This window comes from Centruroides sculpturatus, unplaced genomic scaffold (assembly GCF_000671375.1).
Source record: "Centruroides sculpturatus isolate CEXI.00-Female unplaced genomic scaffold, Cexi_2.0 scaffold569, whole genome shotgun sequence".
Lineage (NCBI taxonomy): Eukaryota > Metazoa > Arthropoda > Arachnida > Scorpiones > Buthidae > Centruroides > Centruroides sculpturatus.
The window spans coordinates 367,549-390,372 of NW_019384810.1; the positions used below are offsets into that span (position 1 = coordinate 367,549).

Genomic DNA, 22,824 nt, shown 5'->3' on the forward strand with positions numbered 1-22,824 from the left:
ACAGTAAGAGGTTTTTTCGTCCAATATAATTTATGTTATGTTTTCAAAGATAATTGTGTATTTTACGTATTATGACACGTACGATTTAAAAACTATAGGCAAATTTCCATCTATCCATAATTTTGCTATTATTTTTTAATATTATAAATCAGTAGAAAATATATTTTTTCTGTTAATGTTATTGGGTGGATTTTATAAGATATGAGAACTATAAATACTTTCGTTGGGTTGTTATGCAGGTCTTCTCTTCTTATTGCTTAACATGAGAAATGAAAAAATGATTTAATGTTTTTGTTAAATACTTAATCTGAGGGTCGATAAGAAGGCAAATATTCTATGAATGGGTCGAAGGGATAAAAAGTTTGGGGACACATACTTTAGAAATATGTTTTCAACTTACACTTAGAAACTTGCTGACATCGTTTGCTAGAAGATTTACCATTTGTCCCACATTCGATTTTTCTAGAGACGGAGAACTCAACCTAATTGCCTGCATAGAAAAGTTTTATATAAAATAATATAACTATTAAACAATTTTATTATAAGTTTTAATAAAAAATTAATTTAAACTGGTCTTTTTATTTTAATATTTAAGGTTTATGAACAAAGAAATAAATTCAATTTTTAAATTATTCAAATTATTCAATTTAATATATATTCAAATTTTCAAATTGAATATAGCCTATACTTAATTTATAGACTACTAATGTTAATTTATATAAATGTTAGCAAAATATAAGAAATCTGATTTATATAATATAAAATTTATATTGTATAAATTCGTATATAAATTAGTATATTATAAATTACAAATATTAATGTTTTTGTCATTTAGTTAACATTTAGTGCTACTGGACACTTGCAGTTGGAAGCAAGTTTATCATCGATATAGAATGATGAATACAATTATACCAAAGTTGTATTCAATCACAGTTTTGACTAGTAAAAGTGCTGCATTTGAAACAATTTATAAATGAAATAGGAACAGCCTCGTAAAAATACTCATAGCCTACAACAAAAATATGTTTAAACATTGAATGTGTTTCCTCATTTTTTATCGAAGTACAGTACAGTACATACAGTACAATTTCTGTAATTCGACGTAGTTGAACAAAAATATTGTCAGATTAGAGAGCTTTCCGGATGATAGGATTCCCGAGATAACACCCTAATTTGATATCGTAGAAATAAATGATTATGATGCAGCAAATACAAGTTCGTCTGCTCAAAACTACAGCGCATTTTTCTCGCTGCCGACCACTGCTACGTTGACCATGTATTCTGACTAAATTTCGTTGGAAGTTGAAGCCATAGTAAAAATTTAGGTAAAAATAGAATAATTGTAATAGAAAATTTCCAATGAATCGATTTTTATGTAGAAACAGTATCTTATTATAAGAGATTAAACCATTTTTGAGCAGCCTGAGATGACTAACCTAACAATTTTTCTGTTCATGTTTGAGCGTTCAAGATCAACTGGATATCATGTCATGTTTAGTGGAAAGGTGTTCAAATTTAATAGGAACTGCGGTTTGAACTAATGGGAAGCTTGAACGATTTGGCAGCAGTAGCGGCAATACCTCGGAATAAACAAATGTGTACAGGTGAATGGTCGAATTACCGAGATTTTATTGTATATATATTTGGAATTATCCAGAACCAAAGCTTATCAGGATTGTTGGTGTGTTTATTATATTTAAAATAAATTTTTTATTTTAACTAAAATGTTGTTATAAAATTATAACTATTAAAGTGATATTGAAAAGTTTTTTCACTACTGTTGGCTATTGTAGAGGAATAATAAAAATGTATTTCAGCAATGACGCGTGAAAAGCTCATTGTCTCGTTTTTACTACTATAATTGTTTGTAAGTCTTCATCAACTATAGAAGTAGTTGAATTTACTAATTGTAGATGTATATTTGTTCAGTGAATGGTTGTCTCTTTAATCAGAAAATATGTCTGTCGATAGACTATCTTACAGCAAGTCAGGCCCAGAAACTCTTGTATTGTATTTTGAATTCATACGCATTTCAATTCATAAGCAAGTGTTGTAAAGGTTATTGTATATGAATTACCACTTGTGGATTTATACGACACATAACCAGTGTTTAATAGAATATTTTTCAAATGATATTGAAGAAAAAACCTCAACATTTGCATTATATTACGTTTTACACACAGAACTATCGATATAATAGAATATTTTCAAATATAAAGAAAAAAACCTATATTCTTTAATCATATTACGGTTTACACCAAGAAGGATAATTTCATATGATAAATACAAGTACCGTATAAATGTAACTCGGAAAAAAGAAGTGTATAAAGTTCTTAAAGGTACTAGTAATAATGTTTCCGTTGTGTTATTTGACATCTCTACGCATTTTAATTTTTAATCCGTATTCTCGTAAACTCAATATCCGTACTTATAATTCTGTAATTGTAATTACGGAGCACTGAAGAGGAACTGGAAAATGAAACCAGTTCGAAATGCATATGAATTAAAATCAGTAGAATATGAATACAGTAGAGCGTCGTTTATCTGAATTAATCGGAAACTGGGGTTGTTCGGATAACTGATTTTTCGGATAACCGACTACGTACGAAAAAATATATTAAGCTATCACATGCCTTTGCGTGTCGCTTCGCGTTGAATTTTCGTCAATGTTAAGCCTAACATAAATTTTTTAAAAATAATAATCGTGGCTATTGTATCGCTAAAAATCATTTTTTTATTTTGTACAAACAAAATTAATTTATTGAAAAATATAAAAACCAAAAAATATACTTTAGAAGTTGATCTAGTATCAAAAACGTTCGATTCAGCATGACACACAATCCTCAGAAAAACACCACACAAAAATGCCAGTGCTGCCAGCTAAAACACACACACCAACAAAAAAATATTGGAGTAGCCCAAGATATAGCCAAAGATTGCAACACCAAAGCACGAGCGAAAATTTAAATTTGCCTACTGGAATGCTTTCGGATAACCGACGCTCTACTGTACAATAAAAGAGTTTCTGGACCTGACTTGCTGTAAGATACCGAGAGAAATATCTTCGGATTAAAGAGACAACCATTCACTATAGAAGCAGTGTTTCGTGATGACAGTAGTGCATGGCCAAATCCAGGGGTCGGCAACCTTTTGAGTCGGAAGAGCCAAAATTACAATTTACAAAATTTCAAAGTTTTTAAAAAGCCACAAAATTTTTTCTTGCCAACAATAAATAGTACTCGCATAAATAAAGTTTTTTGATAAAAAAAACTAATCTATTTATTCATAAGAAAAAATATCTATTTATTCATATATAAGTAGTGTTTTTCACAACAAATTAGATAATAGAAACATCCGACGATGGCGTCATTCGAGAGCTTCACACAAACTGACGACAGTGACGACGCGTGTCACGGGGGAGGGGTGCGGTGAAAAGCGAGTACAAGTGGCTAAATACTAAAGACTAAAGAGAGAAAGACATGGCCGAGCAGTGAGCATAGCCTGTGAAAGGGGAGGAAAGAGAGAAGAAGGAGTGGTGAGTGAAGGTGGAGAGGTGGGGGAAGGAGAGGTGGTGAAGGATGAAGTGGGATCCATGAGCGCCTACACGGGTCCGTTGATTTAACATGAAACACATACAGAGAGCAAAAAACGGTGACTACAAAATGATCCAATAAGTGGCTGAGAGATAGAATCAGTGCTTAATCCTCGTTAATCGATTCAGAACGATTTTTAAACTTTTTTTTTATAAAATAAATAATATTTGCGTATGGAACTAGAGCCGCAGCTTCACATCCAAAGAGCCGCATGTGGCTCGCGAGCAGCAGGTTGCCGACCCCTGGCCAAATCCAATCAATAACATGCACAATTAATAGCCGAAACATAAATTAGTAATCAAGACCGAATAAAGAATATAAATGCAAAAGTATATTCATAACACATGACAATTATTACTCACCTTTCTATATATAATAGTGCAAAAAGCTACCTTTATTTTCATTCCATATATTTCTGACGTAAATATATTAGCATTATATACAAACATATAAACCGCAGTTACAGCAAAAAATCCTACAAGAGCTACATATATATTGTATTCATTCCATCCCAATCTGTTGTCAAAATAGTGTATTATTAATCCCAGTAAGTGTGATTGGCCAGCAACTACAACTATGTCCTACATAAATATACAAAATATTCATAAATATCAGATATTTCGACTATTTTAATAAATGCTTAACATACTTAAAATCATTTTTGTTTTGTAAGCAGGATATAGTGCAATTAGACGAACACTGGGTATTATTTCATCCGTTTATTTGCTCTTCTTAGTTGATGTGCGTTTTTACACGTTACCTTAAATACAAAGGACCAGTACTCGTGAATACCCCAATTTCAAGATGCTATGTTAACACATCTGTAAAAACATCAATTTTAAATTTTCTCAGAAAGGCAAACAACAGAAGAGTAATTAAATTCGGCTAACGTAAAGTACGGAAGAGATGGTATGTTTGTAAATTATGTGTATTATTTAAACGGTTTGAAGTTATGTAGTAATTACGTACATTTCAAAATTAGATGACTGAAGAAGGGCGTTGTAATGCCTAAAACGTGTAAAAAATTGTATCAACTAAGAAGAAGAAATAAACGGATGAAATAATACCTAGTGTTCGTCTAACTGCACTATATTGTGTTTACGAAACAAAAACGTAGAACAACACGGTTTCAAATTATCAGAATATATTTAAAATCAGTTGTCATATTACCTGAATAAATACATATAAAATCATAATTGAAAATTTCAATCCAAGAAATCGTAATACAGCTTTCAGTATGTTTGAATTTTTCTTCTGTAGTTCTTTGTTCCACTCTCTGAAAATAAATTGCAATAAAACTTCGCAAATAAAAACACCATTTCAATGACTATTGTTCAATTTTTGTAGATATATAAATTGCATACAATTCTTTTAATACTATCGATTTACTTTAGGAAAACCGACAACGTCAATAATGACGAAACCGCATATTTTATTAAGGATAAGATATTAACTTATAGGTGTACAGTACTTCAAAAAATAGACTTTCAGTCTTTGGAGAATGTTTCGAAATTCCTGTGATTTATTGCAGTATTCCAAAAATTAACTTTGTATATTTCGAGTTGGTCTAGATCAGGGATGTCCAACCTTTTTGTTTCTCTGGGCCTCATTGGAAGAAGTCAAGAAGTTATGGTCCACAAGTATATATAGTGTAATATATACTTGTGGCCCAATATACAAGTATATTTAAAAATTAACTTGTCTAGATTATAATAATAAGTATTAAAACTTTATCAAGAAAAAGGATATTTTAAAAAATTACTTCTACAGACACTTTCAATTTTTACTTAGAAATAAATAAATTCATTTATTATAAAACAGACAAATGAAAATTGATTTGAAAAACACAAATATTTGTTTTATTTGGGTGTCTAATTAATAAAAAGCGACGAAACACCATTTTAAAGTGCATTTTTATTCAATTAATTTAATTATAAATAATATGTAGCCGAAAAAGTAGCCAAAGCGCCAAATGATATTTTTTACGTTAAACAAAAAAGTAGCCACATTTGGCGCAATGTAGCCAAATCTATCAACGTTGAAAGAAATACTAAATAAAGCTGGAGTTAATCAAAGTATTATAGACCTAAGTGAGGGAAAAAGAGACAAAGGACAAAAGATAAAGAAGTGAAAAAGGTTGAAAAATTACGGGTCCATATTTGCTTGACAGAAGTTCTTTATTTAACCTTTTTGACTACTACATCATTTATCCTTTCTCATCTTTCCCTCCTTTTCAAAATTTGGGTCTATAATCCTTTGAGTCACAACTCCAGCTTTATTTAGTAATCTTTCCGCATTCACACATCTCCAAGTATTTGAAAATATTTCCTTTCCACTCAAAAATAAAATATGAATAAAGGTTTACGAATTTGTAAAACTTTTTTTGAGTTTATGTCGTTAAAATAAATAAATAATAAAAAAATTAAAACATTTGTCGGTTTTGTTTACACGTTTATTGGGCCGCGGGTTGGACACCCCTGGTCCAGAAGATACAGTCCGGATTGGTCCGGTTCATACTTGGATATATTAAACTTGTTTCATTGAACACAAGCGTACTCAGCAAATAAAAAAACAAATCCAGTAACCAACACCTTATTAGTTTCTGAGGGAGTTTATTAAAAAACGAACGTTTTTGATCTACTCAAAAGATCATCATTAGGTTAGAACATTCGAAAATGGAATACAACATAAAATGGAACATCACGTTCAAAATTCAAAAACCGATAACATATCAACTAAAAATAATAAAAACTATACTTGAGAAAACTATATATTAGAGAACATAAGTATGATGTTAGAAAAGGATCTAACACAACTATATTGGCCCAGATGACTCAAGCCCAAGAATCTGTGGTTGGCTGGAAGGAAGCGGAAGTCGTCAGAGAAGTACTCTCTCCAACTTTAGCGAACTCTGCTGAAAAAATGAAAATATACAGGAGCAAACTTGATGAAAGATGCATTAATGCCAGAGACGCGGAGGGTCTTCCCTTAGTTTGGAAGTTTCCCATTAAAAAGCTTATAAGTAGCACGTGAACCGAAATACGATCCTTAATCGCTTTAAAGGAAATTTAGTAACTTTTATATGATTTTGATGGATTGTATTAATGTTTAGCTATAGTAGTAGACTATATTATTTACATTTACATTTTATGTATCATATATAGTTTTATTATTTTTAGTTGATACGTTATCGGTTTTTGAATTTTGAACGTGATGTTCCATTTTACGTTATATTTCATTTTTGAATGTTCTAACCCAGTGATGGGCAAACTTTTTAAAGAGCGGGCCAAAGGAAAAGAAGAAAACTTTAGGCGGGCCAATATAATTGTAACCTAGCGCTGCATCTGAAAATCCAGGTGGCGCTATAAAAACATGTGCAGGCCGTCCGCCATATTTCTTTTTCTCTCTTTCGGCTACGCTACGCACGACGAGTGGATGTTCTGTACCGAAGCATGCTTGTAACCGATCGAGCTTTTACTCAATAAGTGTAAAACAAAAGTTTGTACATGATTGTAAATAAACTTTCATGGTGAGATATAAAGCTTCGGTTATTTTATATAATCAACGAACACTCAAGTTAGGCTAAGTGATGAATCAACCACCACAGCCTGTATTCCTTTTTACTCGTCAGATTAGGACTAATGTCGCGCGGGCCGGATAGAACATTTCAGGGGGCCGCATCTGGCTCGCGGGCCGTAGTTTGCCCATCACTGTTCTAACCTGATGATGATCTATCGAGTAGATCGAAAAGGTTTTAATAAACTCCCTCAGCAACTAATAAGGTGTTGGTTAATGGATATGTTTAGCCTTGTTTCATTGAAAAATTGCATTATATCATTTTCGGATGCAGATGTCGCTGTCTTTGTGTTCGAAAGGCCATTTTGGATGAATGAAAGCTCTTTTGACTTACTTTAACAACATCAACGATAGAGAGATGAAACTAAACTATATCCCAGGCATAAAATAAAAACATGGGTATCCTTCATGCCTCATCCAAAATCTCATCGTTAAATATTATTCTGAATACAAAGTCTAAGGCCAGGAACACACATGCGTAAAATTGTGTGGCAGAAAACTGAATTAGAAATCAGCTTTTAGTTCAGTTTCTGTTTATGCCAGAACACATTAAAAATTCTGGCCGAATAGGAAATGTCACTGCCACTAACAGTGCTATATTTTATTAATTTTTTTCCCATATATCTATCCCTTTATATCTTCCATTTTTCTCCACTTTCTCTGCTATAATATAGAAAATTTAAATTGATAGACTTGTTTTCCGAATTAAAATAAAGAACGTGTGATCTAAATACTAGGCCTATATATCGATTCTACTAGACCTACCTGATATTTGAAATTTAGCACCAATAGCTATCCATAAACGTTGTTTAATACACTGTCTTTATACATGACCCTGATGTAGTCCAACGGATTGAATAAACTCCTCCACTCCTAAACTTATCTACTATATTCGTTTTTTCGAGATCGTCACAATTGTAGGGTTAAAAATATATCTGGTTCTGTCATTATTGACGTTGACGTTTTCTCCTCCAATGAAATAACTGTTTCATATGTTTTCAAATTTTCATTTAGATGTTTGACTGTTTAATTTTCATTATGAGTGGATGCATTATCTTGCTAAAATTAGTAAAACGCCCTTCCAATCGTTTTTCACAGATGGAATTAGGTGTGCACACCTTTAACTTGCTGATAACGAACAGGATTAATACGATTAGAGTTTAAAGCAAAATATGTGATAGCACTCCACTGAAATGCACATCACAGCATAATACACCCATCTTACTGTCGTCTTCAGTGAATTAATTCATTTTTAGTATAGTATATTCATTTTTAGTATTTAGTATACTATTAATTCATTTTTATTTTTAGTACAGAGTTGAAAATTGAAATTTGGTACACAGTTAGAATACGTAACGAGAATGTACACTAAGAAGGGATTTTTCGGAGTTCTCCCCGCAGGGGAAAGGTTGTCAACACTTCTCTGCAGGGAGTGTTAACAATGAAAGTGTTAAAAATGGAAGTGTTAAGTAACAATGAAAGTTTTAAGAGAAAGCGACATGCAAGTTTTATAGGTGCAGATGCGTTTTTTCGGGAAATCGAACATATTTTTAGATCCATCTAAAAATTTTCTAATTAGTCTGGAAACAGGAGGACCTAATTCTTGAATTCTGTGAAAACGAGTAAGATTGGCTATAATGTAATAGTCTTAACTCCTTTGCTACCCAGCAGTTTTTATTCTTAATGTAATTAAACATAAAAAATACTAAAAACTGAAAAAAACGAAAGAAATACGTTAATTTTGAAGAGAAATCTTCAAACTTTATTTTCCATTGTCTCGCCTTTCTGCGAAATTTGACACTGATGAGTCATTGTATTTATAGGTGGATGACCTGGAGAACAGCTGATGTTAGATTTTCCGGGACATTCTGATAGACGTCTCAGGAGGGGAAGGGTTTAAAGTAGTGTGAATACTAGCTGGCCGTATATTTTTAAACATTTTTAAAAAATTACGTTTTTTATTGCGATTCCGACCCCTCCGAAACGTATATATAATAAAATATATTAATTTAAAAAATTAAAAAACTATTGGAGGTCGTTTTTGACATCAGAAAGTAGCTTTAAATAACTTTACCGAAGTAAAATCAGTGCGCTAGAACTTTAAAACGATGAATAAAATTTGATTTAAAAAATTCCCATAAAAAACAATTAAGCGTTAATCGTGCGTCATTAAAGATAAATTAAAATTGCGATAAAATTTTTTTCGCGCGGGAAAAAATTTTCGTAAAAATTTCGAGGCTTAAAAAATATCCCGAAAATCGAAAAAATGTATATTTTTCCTGAAGGGTCTAAAATGCCGTTTGTCGTGTAACACTATGCAACCTGCTCGAGACCGCCTCGAAAGTGGGCAAAAAGGGTAATGTCTCCAAAGTTCAGCAAATTTCTCGCAGAAAAATAGTTTATCAGGAAACACGTGCCCGCCGTTCGATGCGCCGCGCCGCGACGAAAACAAGCTTAAGCAATGGCGTCGAACGGTGCACACTTGGTAAGTAATCCTAAATTTTTTGTTTATAGCATAGTTTATATGGATTATTCCCAAAAAATTATACGTGTTTTGGAAACGTTGAGTCAAATTAGTCTAGAATCGATTAATTTTATGGAAGAAAACCTTCCAAATAGCCGTAGTCCGTAAACTGCATACGTGCCAGGTTGTGATTAGCTCACGTATTTAAAGACTCGTACAACATAAATTTCATAAAAATACGGAACGTATCTACCGTGTTATAGGGGGGGGTCGACTGTATCGTGGTAATGTAATGCAATATAATAGAAGTTGCCCTACCCTGAATTCTGTGGTAGTTTATGTTTTATTGTTTTTCCAAAAAAAAAGCGGAATAAATTATCTATAAATTAGGCCAACTTCATTTTTCAAAAAAAAAAAAAAAAAAATTGAACAAACTGGGCATGTACCGTTCTTGTATAACTGATTTTTAAAATATTTCGTTGCCTGTTAGCAAAGATTTATTTTTAACCAATATTTATTACTTTTTTTATTTTTATTAAAATTGATAACTTACTTTTGAAGTTTATCCCCAAGATACTCTGAAGTATGATATTTTGAAATTTCTAATAAATCCTCTTCTTTTAAAAATCGCTTTCTTCCTTTTGATATTATTGGAAAAATCCACCTAAATATAAATACGTTATTTATTAAAGTTAATTACAATTATTCTCTTGTACGATTAGTTTCATCGTTATAATCACACGAATGAGAATGAACAGTATTTATATACAAATCAACAATCACTGTGTTTAATTTTAAAGAAAAAATTTTCAAAAATATTTTAATAGAAAAACATTGTGTGTAATATATATCCTTACTAACTACTATTATTAGAAATGTATTTTTCGAAATGATAAAATATATATGGTGAATATATAATACGGACAAATCCTTATTGCAAATATTATCAGTATTTAGAACAGTTTATATTTATGATAAAGGTTATTTTTAACTGTGTATTATCATTTCCGTTTACCCGAGGAGTCCATTTTCGTAAATCCTCACTATAATAAAATTTCACAATAAATAAAACTGTAAATATTCCAAAAGCAAACGGTTTCTTAAAAACACGCAATAAATTACATTTTAAAAATTTACAAGAGAATTTCAAAAAGTTTTCATAAGACACAAGAAATAAACAGAAGATGATACAGTGATTCTTCACCTTTTTATTTATATCAAGAATAAAACGGCAAATTCGATGTTTTATTGCAGGCTGTTATCTGCCTCAACATGTAAGCATTGAAAATAATGTTTCATGTTAATGTGTGAAAAGAGGAAGGATAAAAATAAGAGATAAACACACGCTGTATTTTCTTTTGTTAACTTCTTGTTAACGTTTAAAATGTAATTATCGCTGTAGCTATTCATTAGTTACGCTGCAATTTAAAAAATTGTAGACCAATAAATTCTTACTTTCGTTTCTCTGTCTGTCTCCCGTTAGTCTCCAGAACGGAGTTAGATAGATAAAAGTCAAGACGAGGTTTAGAAACCCTAAGGCCAAGAGGCCAAGTGGTTCCGATTTAGTATATAAGAACATCTGACGTGAACCGGAAGTTAATTTATTTCAATTAAAAATTTTTTCTTGAAAGTGTCAAATAGATGATCACACCACTCTATTCTTAAAGGAAAAGTATGATATACAGGGGCAAGCTACTACTAATTGTAGTTAATTTATCACTAAGCATGATTTACTTTTATGCTTATCACATTAACGTCCTACATAAAAAATCGAAATCAACCTTTAAAAAAAGCATTTAAAAATTATGAACTACAAATTTTACAACACGTTTTATTCACTTAATAGAAGAGTACATTATTCCTTGAATACTTGATACAGTAATACCCCGACTTACGCGAACCCGGTGTTACGCGATTTTCAAATCTCGTCGATTCGTCTTTTGTTTGAGCGCCACGCAACCCTTGATTACTCACTCCCCCCCACACTATTGTTCAGCTTACATGTTCGGATGTGTCGCGCAGAATCCACACATAGCTACAATTTATTTTGCGTTATTTATTTCTGTGTTTGTTATATCTACGGAGACTCGAGAGACTCTACTATGTCATCTAAACGAAGTAGAACTAATTCTTCTGCATCAAACAAGAAAAGAAAAACTTTATCTTTGGAATGTAAAGTTAACATTGGGTATGTTCGTAAAGTCGAACGAGTTAAACGAGAATGACGTCATCGTTATTCCTATTTCGTTAGACTTTTCGAACGATTCGTTACTAACGCGTTTAACTCGTTTGACTTTACGAACGTACCCATTATTAAAGACTTCGATACAAAAATGAAAATTTGTGAATTGGCAAAGAAGTTTGATCTACCGGAATTGTCGGTCAGAACAATTATAAAAGGCAAAGAAAAAATTCTCGAAGCTGTGAAAAATGCTCAATCTTTAAATTCAAGCATCATTCGTAAACGTCACAGTATTATCGCTGAAATGGAAACAATGTTAAAATTATGGCGTAATAATCAAGTAAATATGAAAAATTGTAAAATAATATAGGCCTAATTTGTTATACATATGTATTATCTAAGATTTTATTAAACATTTTTTTACTAAATTATTGTTTTCTTTAGTCTTCGGCCCCAATTAAAAATTATTTGTATGTATTTATATGCAAAACTATACCCCGACTTACGCGAATTCGACTTACGCGGTTACCGCTCGGTCCCACCTATCGCGTAAGTTCGGGGTATTACTGTATATTGTTTGATGGAACATGTCAATGATACCCACAGTTAGAAATTATACTTTTAGCATTATTTATCGAATTATATCGAGCTGATGCAAAAATTCTGAAATTATTTTAGTTCTTTACAATATCTGAAATTGTTTTTTGACAGAAGGCAGAAGGAATTTTCTTGTAGGATTTGTAAATGAAGCTTGTTGAGGTGCACAATCGTAAGTGAATAAATATTATGTGCCAAAATTGCAATTGCATTAGCGCAATATTATGTGTGCTGTATATTTGCTGGAATGTAATCAGATCAGATCATTGACAGATATTTCTGCGGAATACCTGTATAGTTATCGTATTTAGCTGCAAATCTTGGCTGATGCTATCCACAATCCGCGACCACAGATTAATTTAAATGGTGCGATTTATTAGAATGCAACACGATAGGTCATGATTAACTAGGCAGAATCTACTTAATCTGGCTGAAAGGATCACTTTCCACCACATGTATCTAAATCTAAAAACGTGGTAGCATTAGCATTAAACTACTATCTATGGTTTATGGTTTATACTTTGCTTCTATTCCATTTGTTTAATCCCAATATATGATTCATATTGAGACTACTAACTTTGTACCTTCACCAGCACATCGTAGATAGAAAGCAGTTTACTGTTAATGACTAGTTGAAAATCGAAATTGCTAAGTTATTCCAGACAAAGCAGCCTGAGATTTATTCACCAACTGCTCAAAATATAAAAGAAGGTGTTTGATTGTAATGATAATTATTTTCTGGAATAAACTATTTTTGGTTTTAAAATACATTTTGTATTATAATACTCTAGAAAATTCCAGTAACTTTTGAATCAATCAAATAATATTTGATAACAGAATACAAAACTATACTGAAATTTAATTATTATTTTAATAACACTAATTTTTAAAGCTGGAAGAAATTATTTTCCATTACATGAAGTAATTTACCACCATTAATAACCGTGAATGCTTTTTAATTCTTTAAATTTCAATCATCTAAAGTAGAAGCTGTAAAATGTCGATTATAAACAGTTTGTGAAAGAATGAAATATTTTGTTGACAAATAAAGTTTTACAGAAATTTTGTAAAGAATTATTTTTCATTGATATTTATATGCTTATAGCATAACCATCGAAGTGTAAGTAACAAATGTAGTTGTAAGTATTGTAAACAAAGTTGTAAACAGAGAGGGAATAAAAGACTCGCCGACCTCGCTAATTGGATCCACGTGTGGTCCATTCATAGCTCATACTGAATTTGTTATTAAGTTACTGAATAGAAAGAAAATGTTTACTGAAGTGCCGCCGAAGAACTAACCAAAGATAAGAACATTCGCACAAGAATATGCATAAAGAAGATATATTTTGAGGTAGTATGGTTTAATTGAAGTTGAAATCTCTCTCTCATATATAGATATATTTGAAGGACCACTTTGTATAATTTTCTTGTTTATTAAATATTTGTTTTTATGTTAAAGAAATGTCTCTTAAGATGTCTGAATCAAAACTATCTTATCATCTTCTAAACTATTCAATACGCGTGTTAATCCGCGGGTTGTAAATTCGATTAACTGGTGTCAAGGATCCTGACGAGATCTAGAATTTATCCTCTAGATCTTTTTCAACATTTTAAAAAGCCCTCCTTAAAAGTAGTGAGCCAATCTAAGAGCCGCCGCAAACTACAGGATGCGGGAGCTAGCGTACGCTCGCTCGCGCTCCTAAGAGCCGCCGCAAACTACAGGATGCGGGAGCTAGCGTACGCTCGCTCGCGCTCCTAAGCCCCGCATTTTTTCCCATGATGCTATGAACCATTTTTGCTAGGTAAGCTACGCGAGCACGAAGCAGCCGCAAACTACACAACGTTTGCTCGCGTAACGTAGTCCACATGACGTGGATTCCACAGATGTAGATTGGCTATAGAACAAAATTTTATTATAACCTATACTTGTAATCAGTCAGTTTTCGTTCCGAACTTTGAAACAGCATGGAAAAAACATGTTTACTAGTTAAGCCTAGTTAGGCTTAACTAGCCGAAAACTATTTATACTGTATATTACTATTTACATACAACGGTTATACTATTTTCTTTTCAATACGTATTAGTCATGTAATTTACGTACATCGATAAAATTCTGTTATTTATTTTTCGATATATGACATGTTTATGTAGTCATCCGTCTTTCCCGCTCTGTCTTGCTAGCGTAAATGCTCTAGTTGTTGAATTCTCTGAACAGCGAGCGTACTCTCGTATCGCTGCGCTAGCGAAGGAAAAACAGCGCGAGCAAGAAGAAAGGGGAGGAGCCTTCGACGTCATCGGTTGTGCTAGCGCATATTTGCTAGCGTTTTGCTCTCGCAAAGCGCTAGTTTGCGGCGGCTCTAACGATTGTGTGTCAGTAAGTGACATAGGTCAAAATTCTATGCCCTTGGCTTCTCACACACTATTTACTGTGTTTTCCAACTTGTATACTCATATTGCATATATATTTTAAATAAACTGTAAATATTCTCTATCTTGAGTGTGGAGGTGTACTTTCAACGAACCTGGATCAAACTATATCGAATCGTGACAAATAGGCAAACCAACTGAACGAGACGGAGTTTGAAGAAGAAACTTCACTGTAGTTATTCTCAAAAAAATTTCAGTTTGTGAAAATAACAGTATAAACTAACTAGGGTATAAAAGTGCATCCTAACATAAATTCCTAATTGGACTGAAATTTGAAAAAAACTATAAACTTATAAATTTCCACTGTCGTCTGTTTGTCTGTAAATATTTTCTTAATCTCTAGAAAGGAGTTAAATATATGAAATACGAGATTAGATATGGAAATACTAGAGTCAGTAGGCCCCAAATCACTATAACCGAACCTCCATGGCAAATAGAAAGTCAGGTTATTTTAACTCAAAATGTTTCTTCTGAAAACGTGTTTAATTTATGACCAGAAAGACTATTGTTAAATGAAAAGTATGATGTACAGAGGTAAGACACTACAGTATTTGAGGAAAAGTACAGTAATACCCCTCTTAACGCTGCCTCGCTTAACGCTAATTCGATATAGAGTAATGCCGTCTGTTCAAAGCCTAAAAAAAAAAGCTCAAAATTTACGCCGATTTAAATTATCGCGGCATTTTATTGATTCGTACATAATACGATTATTTACGGATACGAACCAATGAAAAAAGGTAGCAAAATGGTGTACTTTCTTTAAATCTATGTTTGTTTGGTTCAATTTTGGAAAAAATTGAACCAAACAAACATAGATTTATCCGATGCCGATATTGCCAAGCGATGCCGATATTGCCTATGGCAATATCGGCATCGCTTGACAAGAATTAACTGATAAAAGCATGAACGAAGTGTGGAGGAAGTTATGGCTGAAGGTATCCAAGAACTATCAACGAGAAGAGCCTATCGCTATATCGTTAGGTTGATCAAACTCAACCTAATCGATACATCAGGACTAGGTGATGTAGACGAACAGTATATTCAGGAGTTACCGCAGGTTTCTTGTGAAAGTCTTATCAATGACGACCTTCAAGAACTGGCAGAACAAAGAATCCATGTAGAACTGGAAAATAGTGATTCTGAACGCGAAGAACCCAAAACATTTCTCTACAGATTTCTTTAGTAAAATAACCGAAATCGTTGATAAAATTGTAGCGAATGATTGAAATTTTAAAAAGAAATCAAAAGCAAAATCAGGCATTTTCAATGTGATCTTCTGCTACCGACATTCGCTTAAGGAAAGAAAAAAGCGACAAATGAAACTTTACGACTTTATTGCAAAAAAAACAAGAATTTCAGAAAAGTCAGGTCCTTTGTCACAAAAAATAAACTAATTAATATATTATTATACATTTCTGTGTGCATTTGTTTATGGGTTATTTAACAGATATTATTATACAAATTACTATAAAAATAACTTAAAATTAAAGTAAAATTTTTAAATTTTCGGTCGCGTGTTTCCCTATCCCTATTTACTTTATGTTAACACTAGGAGACCCCGCCACGCGTTGTTGTGGCTCAAAATGTATCTATTATAAATTTATAACACTTCCCCCGTGGGGGGGAATTTTTCGAAAAATTTCTTCTTAGTGTACATTCTCTTGACGTACCCTATTAAAACGCAATCAAAAACGCAAAAATCCGCATCTAAAATAGTATAAATAGAAGCAGAGTTCTTTACGGTAAGCCTTAATCCTAACCATCTCCCTTCAGCAGTGGCATACCGTAGTGGGGACGGCAGGGGCGGCACTTTTTAAGGGGCGGCAAAATTTCACAATAAATAATAATAATATCTTGTAAAAATTTGAAAACATCCTAATCTATACTTGCATAGCGCTTACGATAATGCTATCGTCCGGACAGTCCGGGAATCGGCTCGCCGGGTGAGGTAGTAGCTTTTTCACCCAAGGAATTCCTGCGAAACCTGTTGACCTTTTTTTTGCGACAAAACTGAATTTTAGTCTTTTAAATTGAAATACCTAAATAAGGAGGCGAAATTTTCCTCCGCCCCGGGCGGCTGAAACCCAGGGTACGCCACTGCCCTTTAGTGGTGTTGAATTTCGACATGTATATTATATAAAAACACGTGCGTATTCGAATGCAGCGTTGTGCAAAATTTCAAAGGAATCGGTAGGAACAAACGAACATTACATTTTTATTTATGTAAATAGATAGAAGATAATCTGCTTTAGTTCATTTTCACAGAAAAGCATAATGCCTCACAGAAAAGCAAACTTAGGGCGTCGTACTCGTAGCGCCCGCCATCTGTTGGACATAAAAGCCTTAACCTAGATTATATCTTTTAATTTATATGAATGTTTAACGGAATAATATACAGCCTATGTACACCCTGAAGTTCCATTCTAAAAATTGGTGAAAGAATTTTTGAAATCGGATGAGTAGTTTCGGAGATTACCTGCTGCATACAAACTTACATACAAACATTACCTCTTTATAATACAGTATTAGTATAGATGACCTCGTTTAACGCTGTTTCGTGTAGTGCTTTGTCGTCTAGGAACGCATCCTCCGCGTTAAGCGGGGTCTAACTATAAGCTATATTTAAACTTAAAATAAATATATGATAAAAAATTGCAATTCAGCATTGTGACAATATCACAATAAATAATTGCTAGTTTACTTTACAGTTTTTGTAAATAATATAAATGTTAATAATATAAACTTATGAATAATGAAATTTTACTTGAAATATATAACATTACATAAAAATTTAAATTTACTATTAATTATATTTTTAATGATATACGGGGAATTAAAAAACAGAATAATCTCATACCGAGAAGAACAGCGTGTAACGTGCATGATTCAACAAATAATTTCAAAGATAAGTGTTTTCGATTCCTCAAGTACCGGTACATATAAATTCCTTATCAATATATAAGTTTTGCAATACTGTAAATGCAAACAGTTTTGGTGTTGAAACTGTAATTTGGTCGTAATAAAATATAAAATGCAAGGATAATTTTTACACAGTACAGAGGTCAGAACACAATTTACGTTCTTACCTCTGTACTGTGTACTGTAAGTCCACTAAAGAGACCTTTGGCGAAATGCATTTGGGAAGCTTGTTCGTAATGTAAATAAAAGTTTTTCTCTGCAAATTTTTTCTTTTTTTTTTATACCTTTATTTTAACTTTTTTTGAAAAAATTTTATATCATTACTGGCTTCACGTTTTAAAAATTGAAGTTATATATTATCCAAAAAGTCAGAAGAGAGAGAAAAATATAACTTTTTCGTATTTTACATTTATGTAAGAAGGAAACAAAAGGAAAATTTCTGACTCCATCGGTTTTTATAATTATTTTGGAGTGTAATTAATTACTTCGATTCGAAACTGAATATGGCAATCTTTGTTGCAAATAAAATACTATTCCCATTATTTTGACTGAATTCTGTAAATGTTTTACTATATTGAATGCGGACATTTTCAAAAGATAATTAATTTCGAATTTTTCATCATCAACTATATTCAAGTGTGTAAATTAACTGGGAAGAAACATTAGTTATTAGAAATAAATTTATAATATCCAAATTGCAGAAATAGGTCGAACTGTAGTTGTAAAATTGTTGTTTGTATAAAAAAAAACGTCAGTGTTTTTATCATTAGATAAGAGCTGTTTCTTGTCGAATAAACTGTATAATATATGAAACTTTTAATTACTTATAAATATTTTATACAGCCATTCCCTTCTTGATATTTTGGTAATCGTTTCTAAAACATGGACATACTACAATGGGCATTTGAAAAGGGCAAACAGATCATTTTTATTCAAGTTATCATGCTTTCTAAGAGGTAGATTAGTCAGAAGTTTCCACCTTAAATTTAATTCCATTCTATAATATATATGTAGAAGATAGATAGATAGAGTATGTACAGATGTACTATACAATTACTAGACAAAACATAAATAATACAAATAAATTATTTATTAAATGAATTTGATCTGCTCTCCTCTAAATATAGGGGAGACCGGGGCAAGATCGGCATGTTAAGCTTTACTTAAATTTTGTGTAATAAATACTGCTGTAAACTGAAAAAAAAGCTTTGCATATTGTCTATTGGAATGTTACCTTACTATAGAACTGGTTAAAATCAGTTTGGAAATAAAAATAATTAAAATAATTACAACTTTACAAGAAGAGAGAAATTGACGAAGTTGCCCCGGGTATAGGGGCAAGATCGGCAACTTCTCTCTTTTTGTAAAGTTGTAATTATTTTAATTATTTTTATTAAAGTTGCCCCTGGTATAGGGGCAACAGTAATGGGGCAAGATAGGCACGTATATAAAATTATGTTATTAACAATGTATAAGTTGGAATTCACTATTAAAACAAAGAAATACAAATCCAACACCCATTTAATATTATTACAACGAAATGCAAGTTCAAAGACATATATACATGAATAACAAATGCAAACATGTTTTCATTTATCATCTGTTTGATTTTTATCCTTTGCTTCTAATGTGGCTTTATGTTGCCGATCTTACCCCGCTAGTCATGATTTCGAAACATTAAGTACAACCCTGAGAACAGAATGCCAAGCCACGATCTGGCCACGTGAATAAGTTGAAGTTACATCCTTCTAACAGGAAAAGTAACTTTCGTTATCATGGAATTATAACAAAACCTGCCAATTCAATATAAATGGAAAAAAAATATTATATGGAATTGAACGAAAATGAAAATTTGCTTGATAATTCAACTACGCTTGTTGGAGAACAATAAAAACACTACACTCAACAAGCCACCAATAAAACTCAACTGCCTAACCTATAACCAAAGTCTTCTTTTAATTAGTTTTTAAAAAAAAGCGCTTGACAATCTTGCCCTGCATGCCGAAGTTGCCCCGGTCTCCCCTAACTTTAAATTAATCTCAGCCAAAAATAATTCACTCGATAATCTAAATCGTAATTGAATGTTTTGAAATATATGCATGTTATTTTAGAAAATTTATCAGATAAATATTCTAACACTAAAACATCCTTGAAACAGAAGAAATTAATTACAAAATTAAAAAGGATTAAAAAATTTAAATAAAATTTATACACGTTGCGTGTATAAATTTTATTTGAATGTTACAACTACTATTATCAAAAAATAAATCTTTCTCACAACAAATTATATGAAGTTTTCGAGCGTTTATAAAATATTTGTTAAATACAGTATATAGAATATTTTAAAAGACACAATAAATGTCTTTATACTTTTCCCTATTAAATCGTATTTTTCAAGTTTGCCAGTCATTTTTTTTTGTACTAAAAATGGAATAAATATGTCGATGTTAAATATTAATTCTGGAAAATTTAATTTTTGTCTTTTCTAAAATCCTCTATTAATATTTATGTACTGATGACATAACCGTCAAAGTTTAAATAACAAATGTACACAATAAAATTGAATTTGTAATGTACCTTAATTTCAGCTATATATGGATAGCATGCTATATCTAAACCCTTCGTGATAGCTTAATCATTGTCAGAAAAAAATTGCAGCTAATTCAAGTAATAAATAAACTTTCTAGGGCATAACAGTGCCTCCTAACGTGGTCTTCGTATTGAAATTTTTATTGTATATGCATTAATATACGGCCATACATATAACGAAAGAGACTTAAAATATATAACAGACATTGGCAAATGCAGCTGAAAAAAGAGCCGCATGCGGCCTTTTTAGTTACATGAAGCTCTTGCTGAAAGTGTTAGTTTCTGCTTATTATTATTATTTTTACAATTTTATTTCCACAATTTTGTGAAAATATGTTTCTTAAAAAAATTCAATATTTGTTTTATATTATATTAATATTATATAATAAAATCGCGGTACAGAACTGCGGCACCCTATGCAGTTTGCAAAACCTACATTTCGGATCCCACTGAACTCTTGCTTGCCCAACCCTGATATATAACATTAAACAAATATTAAAATTGACTTGATAATTATAGTTTACATAATATATTGGAATAAAAGTAAACTAATCCCATATCGAATTAAACAGGATGTAATGTGTTTGAAACAAAAAATAAATTCAAACTTAATTCTTTCCTTATTAATATATAATTTTGATATTATAGTGCACATAAGAAGGGTTCGCGATGGATGTCTATTATGTGACAATTAAAGAAATGAAATATTGATAAAACAAACAAGCAACGATTTGCTTAACTTTTCCGGCAACATTTAAAATTTTAGTAATTCCATCATTTTTAAAGTTTATATTTTTAACTATTATAAAATGTCAAAAAACTTAATGTTGTGAGTCGTGATGAGTTTTATAAAATAAAATTGTAAATGCTAATAACAATTTCTATGTTCGACCCTACTGGAGATACACGACCCCATTATCTCCTCACCCCTCGATTTTTAGTCACCAAAATTTAACACCATCAATTCCCCTAATAACCTGCGTACAAAATTTTAGAAATTTTCGACATAAAGCACAGGATTTATTAAGCTGCAAAGAGTGTGAACAAAGCCAAGCGTCACATACACTAACACCAATACATATAGAAATTACTGCCGAATATTTTTTTCTTAATTTTTTGCGTTTCTCGAAGTTTTAAGATGACCAAAAATGTAAAAAATGGAGTCATATTTTGCAGGATCGCCATACTTCTCCTAACTTAAAGATAACAACTGAGAAAGTAAAAATTATTTGTTTTTTGAAAAAAAAATTGCACCCTGGGCTCTGAACTAAAGTCGCAAAAGGTTTTAGTAGTTATATATTGCATAAAATATATGAATATTTTTTTAAAATTAAGAAACATTTACAGTAGTATATATAATTATTCTCATTATTAATAAATTGAATTAATATTACATACCACAAAAACATACGAGAGAAAACACCAGCAGAATCGTATATGTTAATTTTCTCTTTCTTCTCCATTCTATACTAAAATATCGAATTTCGAATGTTCTCTACACTGCTTGTATATTACAACTCATCAAATTACATAGCTGTCAGATGATATACACTATGTAGCGGATTAAAGTGTAAAGGTTTATTCTGAAGGGTTTGGTTCATTCAACCTTGATATTTCTACTTGATATAATTAATCATCTACTTGACATAATTAATCATCAGTTTAATTATGTTTCAAGAGAAAGATGCGTCACTGATATAATATAAGCTATATCATTCTTACAAGGTTAAGAAAATATTTTAATAAAAATTTTATGGTTAATAATAGCGAAGTTGAGGCCGAAGTTTTAAACGCGAAAACGTGTACGTCGGACGTTCAGCGCTGCTTTCCTGTAAGCCCAGCAGTTTGACAATGGTGTTTGGATAGTCAGTGGAACCATTCTCGACATTCCAAACACCATTGTCAGACTTCTAGGCTTACAGGAAAGCGGCGCTGAAGGTCCAACGTATACGTTTTCGCGTTAAAAGAAGTTTTCAATGCGAAAACGTGTACGTTATCGCGTTTCGCGTTCGGCCGCAACCTCTCTAAGAATTTGTTCGCTATACCTACAACATTAATTAAATTATAGTCATATGTAGAATCTATGTTATCAACTCTGTTAACATATCTCCATTTCCCGATAAGCATGCTACACATATCCAAACTGTAAAATTCGAAGTTCATATAATTTCATAACAGAAAGTAATCCTTTAAATTTTTAATAAATTTAGATAAAAAATTACTTTAATCAAAGGAATTTGACCCTACAGAACTTTAATATAAAGCGTATGAGAAATTTATAACTCTTTCTAGTTAACTATAAACATTCTCACGATCAAACCGTGTATAGTGCACAGTTATCGGCGAAATTCTTCATATCGTTGTCATTCTAACACCAACTTTAACCCCACACCTTCTAAAACAATTGGTCACCTGACGAATTTTCCCACCACAAAATGTATAAAAGCCATCATCCTGCCCCTCTCGGGGGAGTCGCC

At 31.8% G+C, this 22,824-nt stretch overlaps 1 protein-coding gene across 1 annotated transcript in view; it reads right to left on the reverse strand.

Annotated features, from left to right (window-relative positions):
- LOC111629776 (multidrug resistance-associated protein 4-like) overlaps positions 1–21,858 on the reverse strand; it is a 105,980-nt gene extending 84,122 nt beyond the window's left edge. The window contains exons 1-5 of the mRNA XM_023373689.1: positions 21,746–21,858; positions 10,187–10,297; positions 4,764–4,869; positions 3,956–4,174; positions 401–490 (exon numbers count right to left, since the gene is read on the reverse strand). Of these exons, the coding sequence (XP_023229457.1) occupies positions 401–490; positions 3,956–4,174; positions 4,764–4,869; positions 10,187–10,297; positions 21,746–21,810 (591 nt within the window). The 5' untranslated portion in view covers positions 21,811–21,858. The remainder of the gene's footprint in view (positions 1–400; positions 491–3,955; positions 4,175–4,763; positions 4,870–10,186; positions 10,298–21,745) is intronic.
- Between the last annotated feature and the right edge of the window lie 966 nt (positions 21,859–22,824).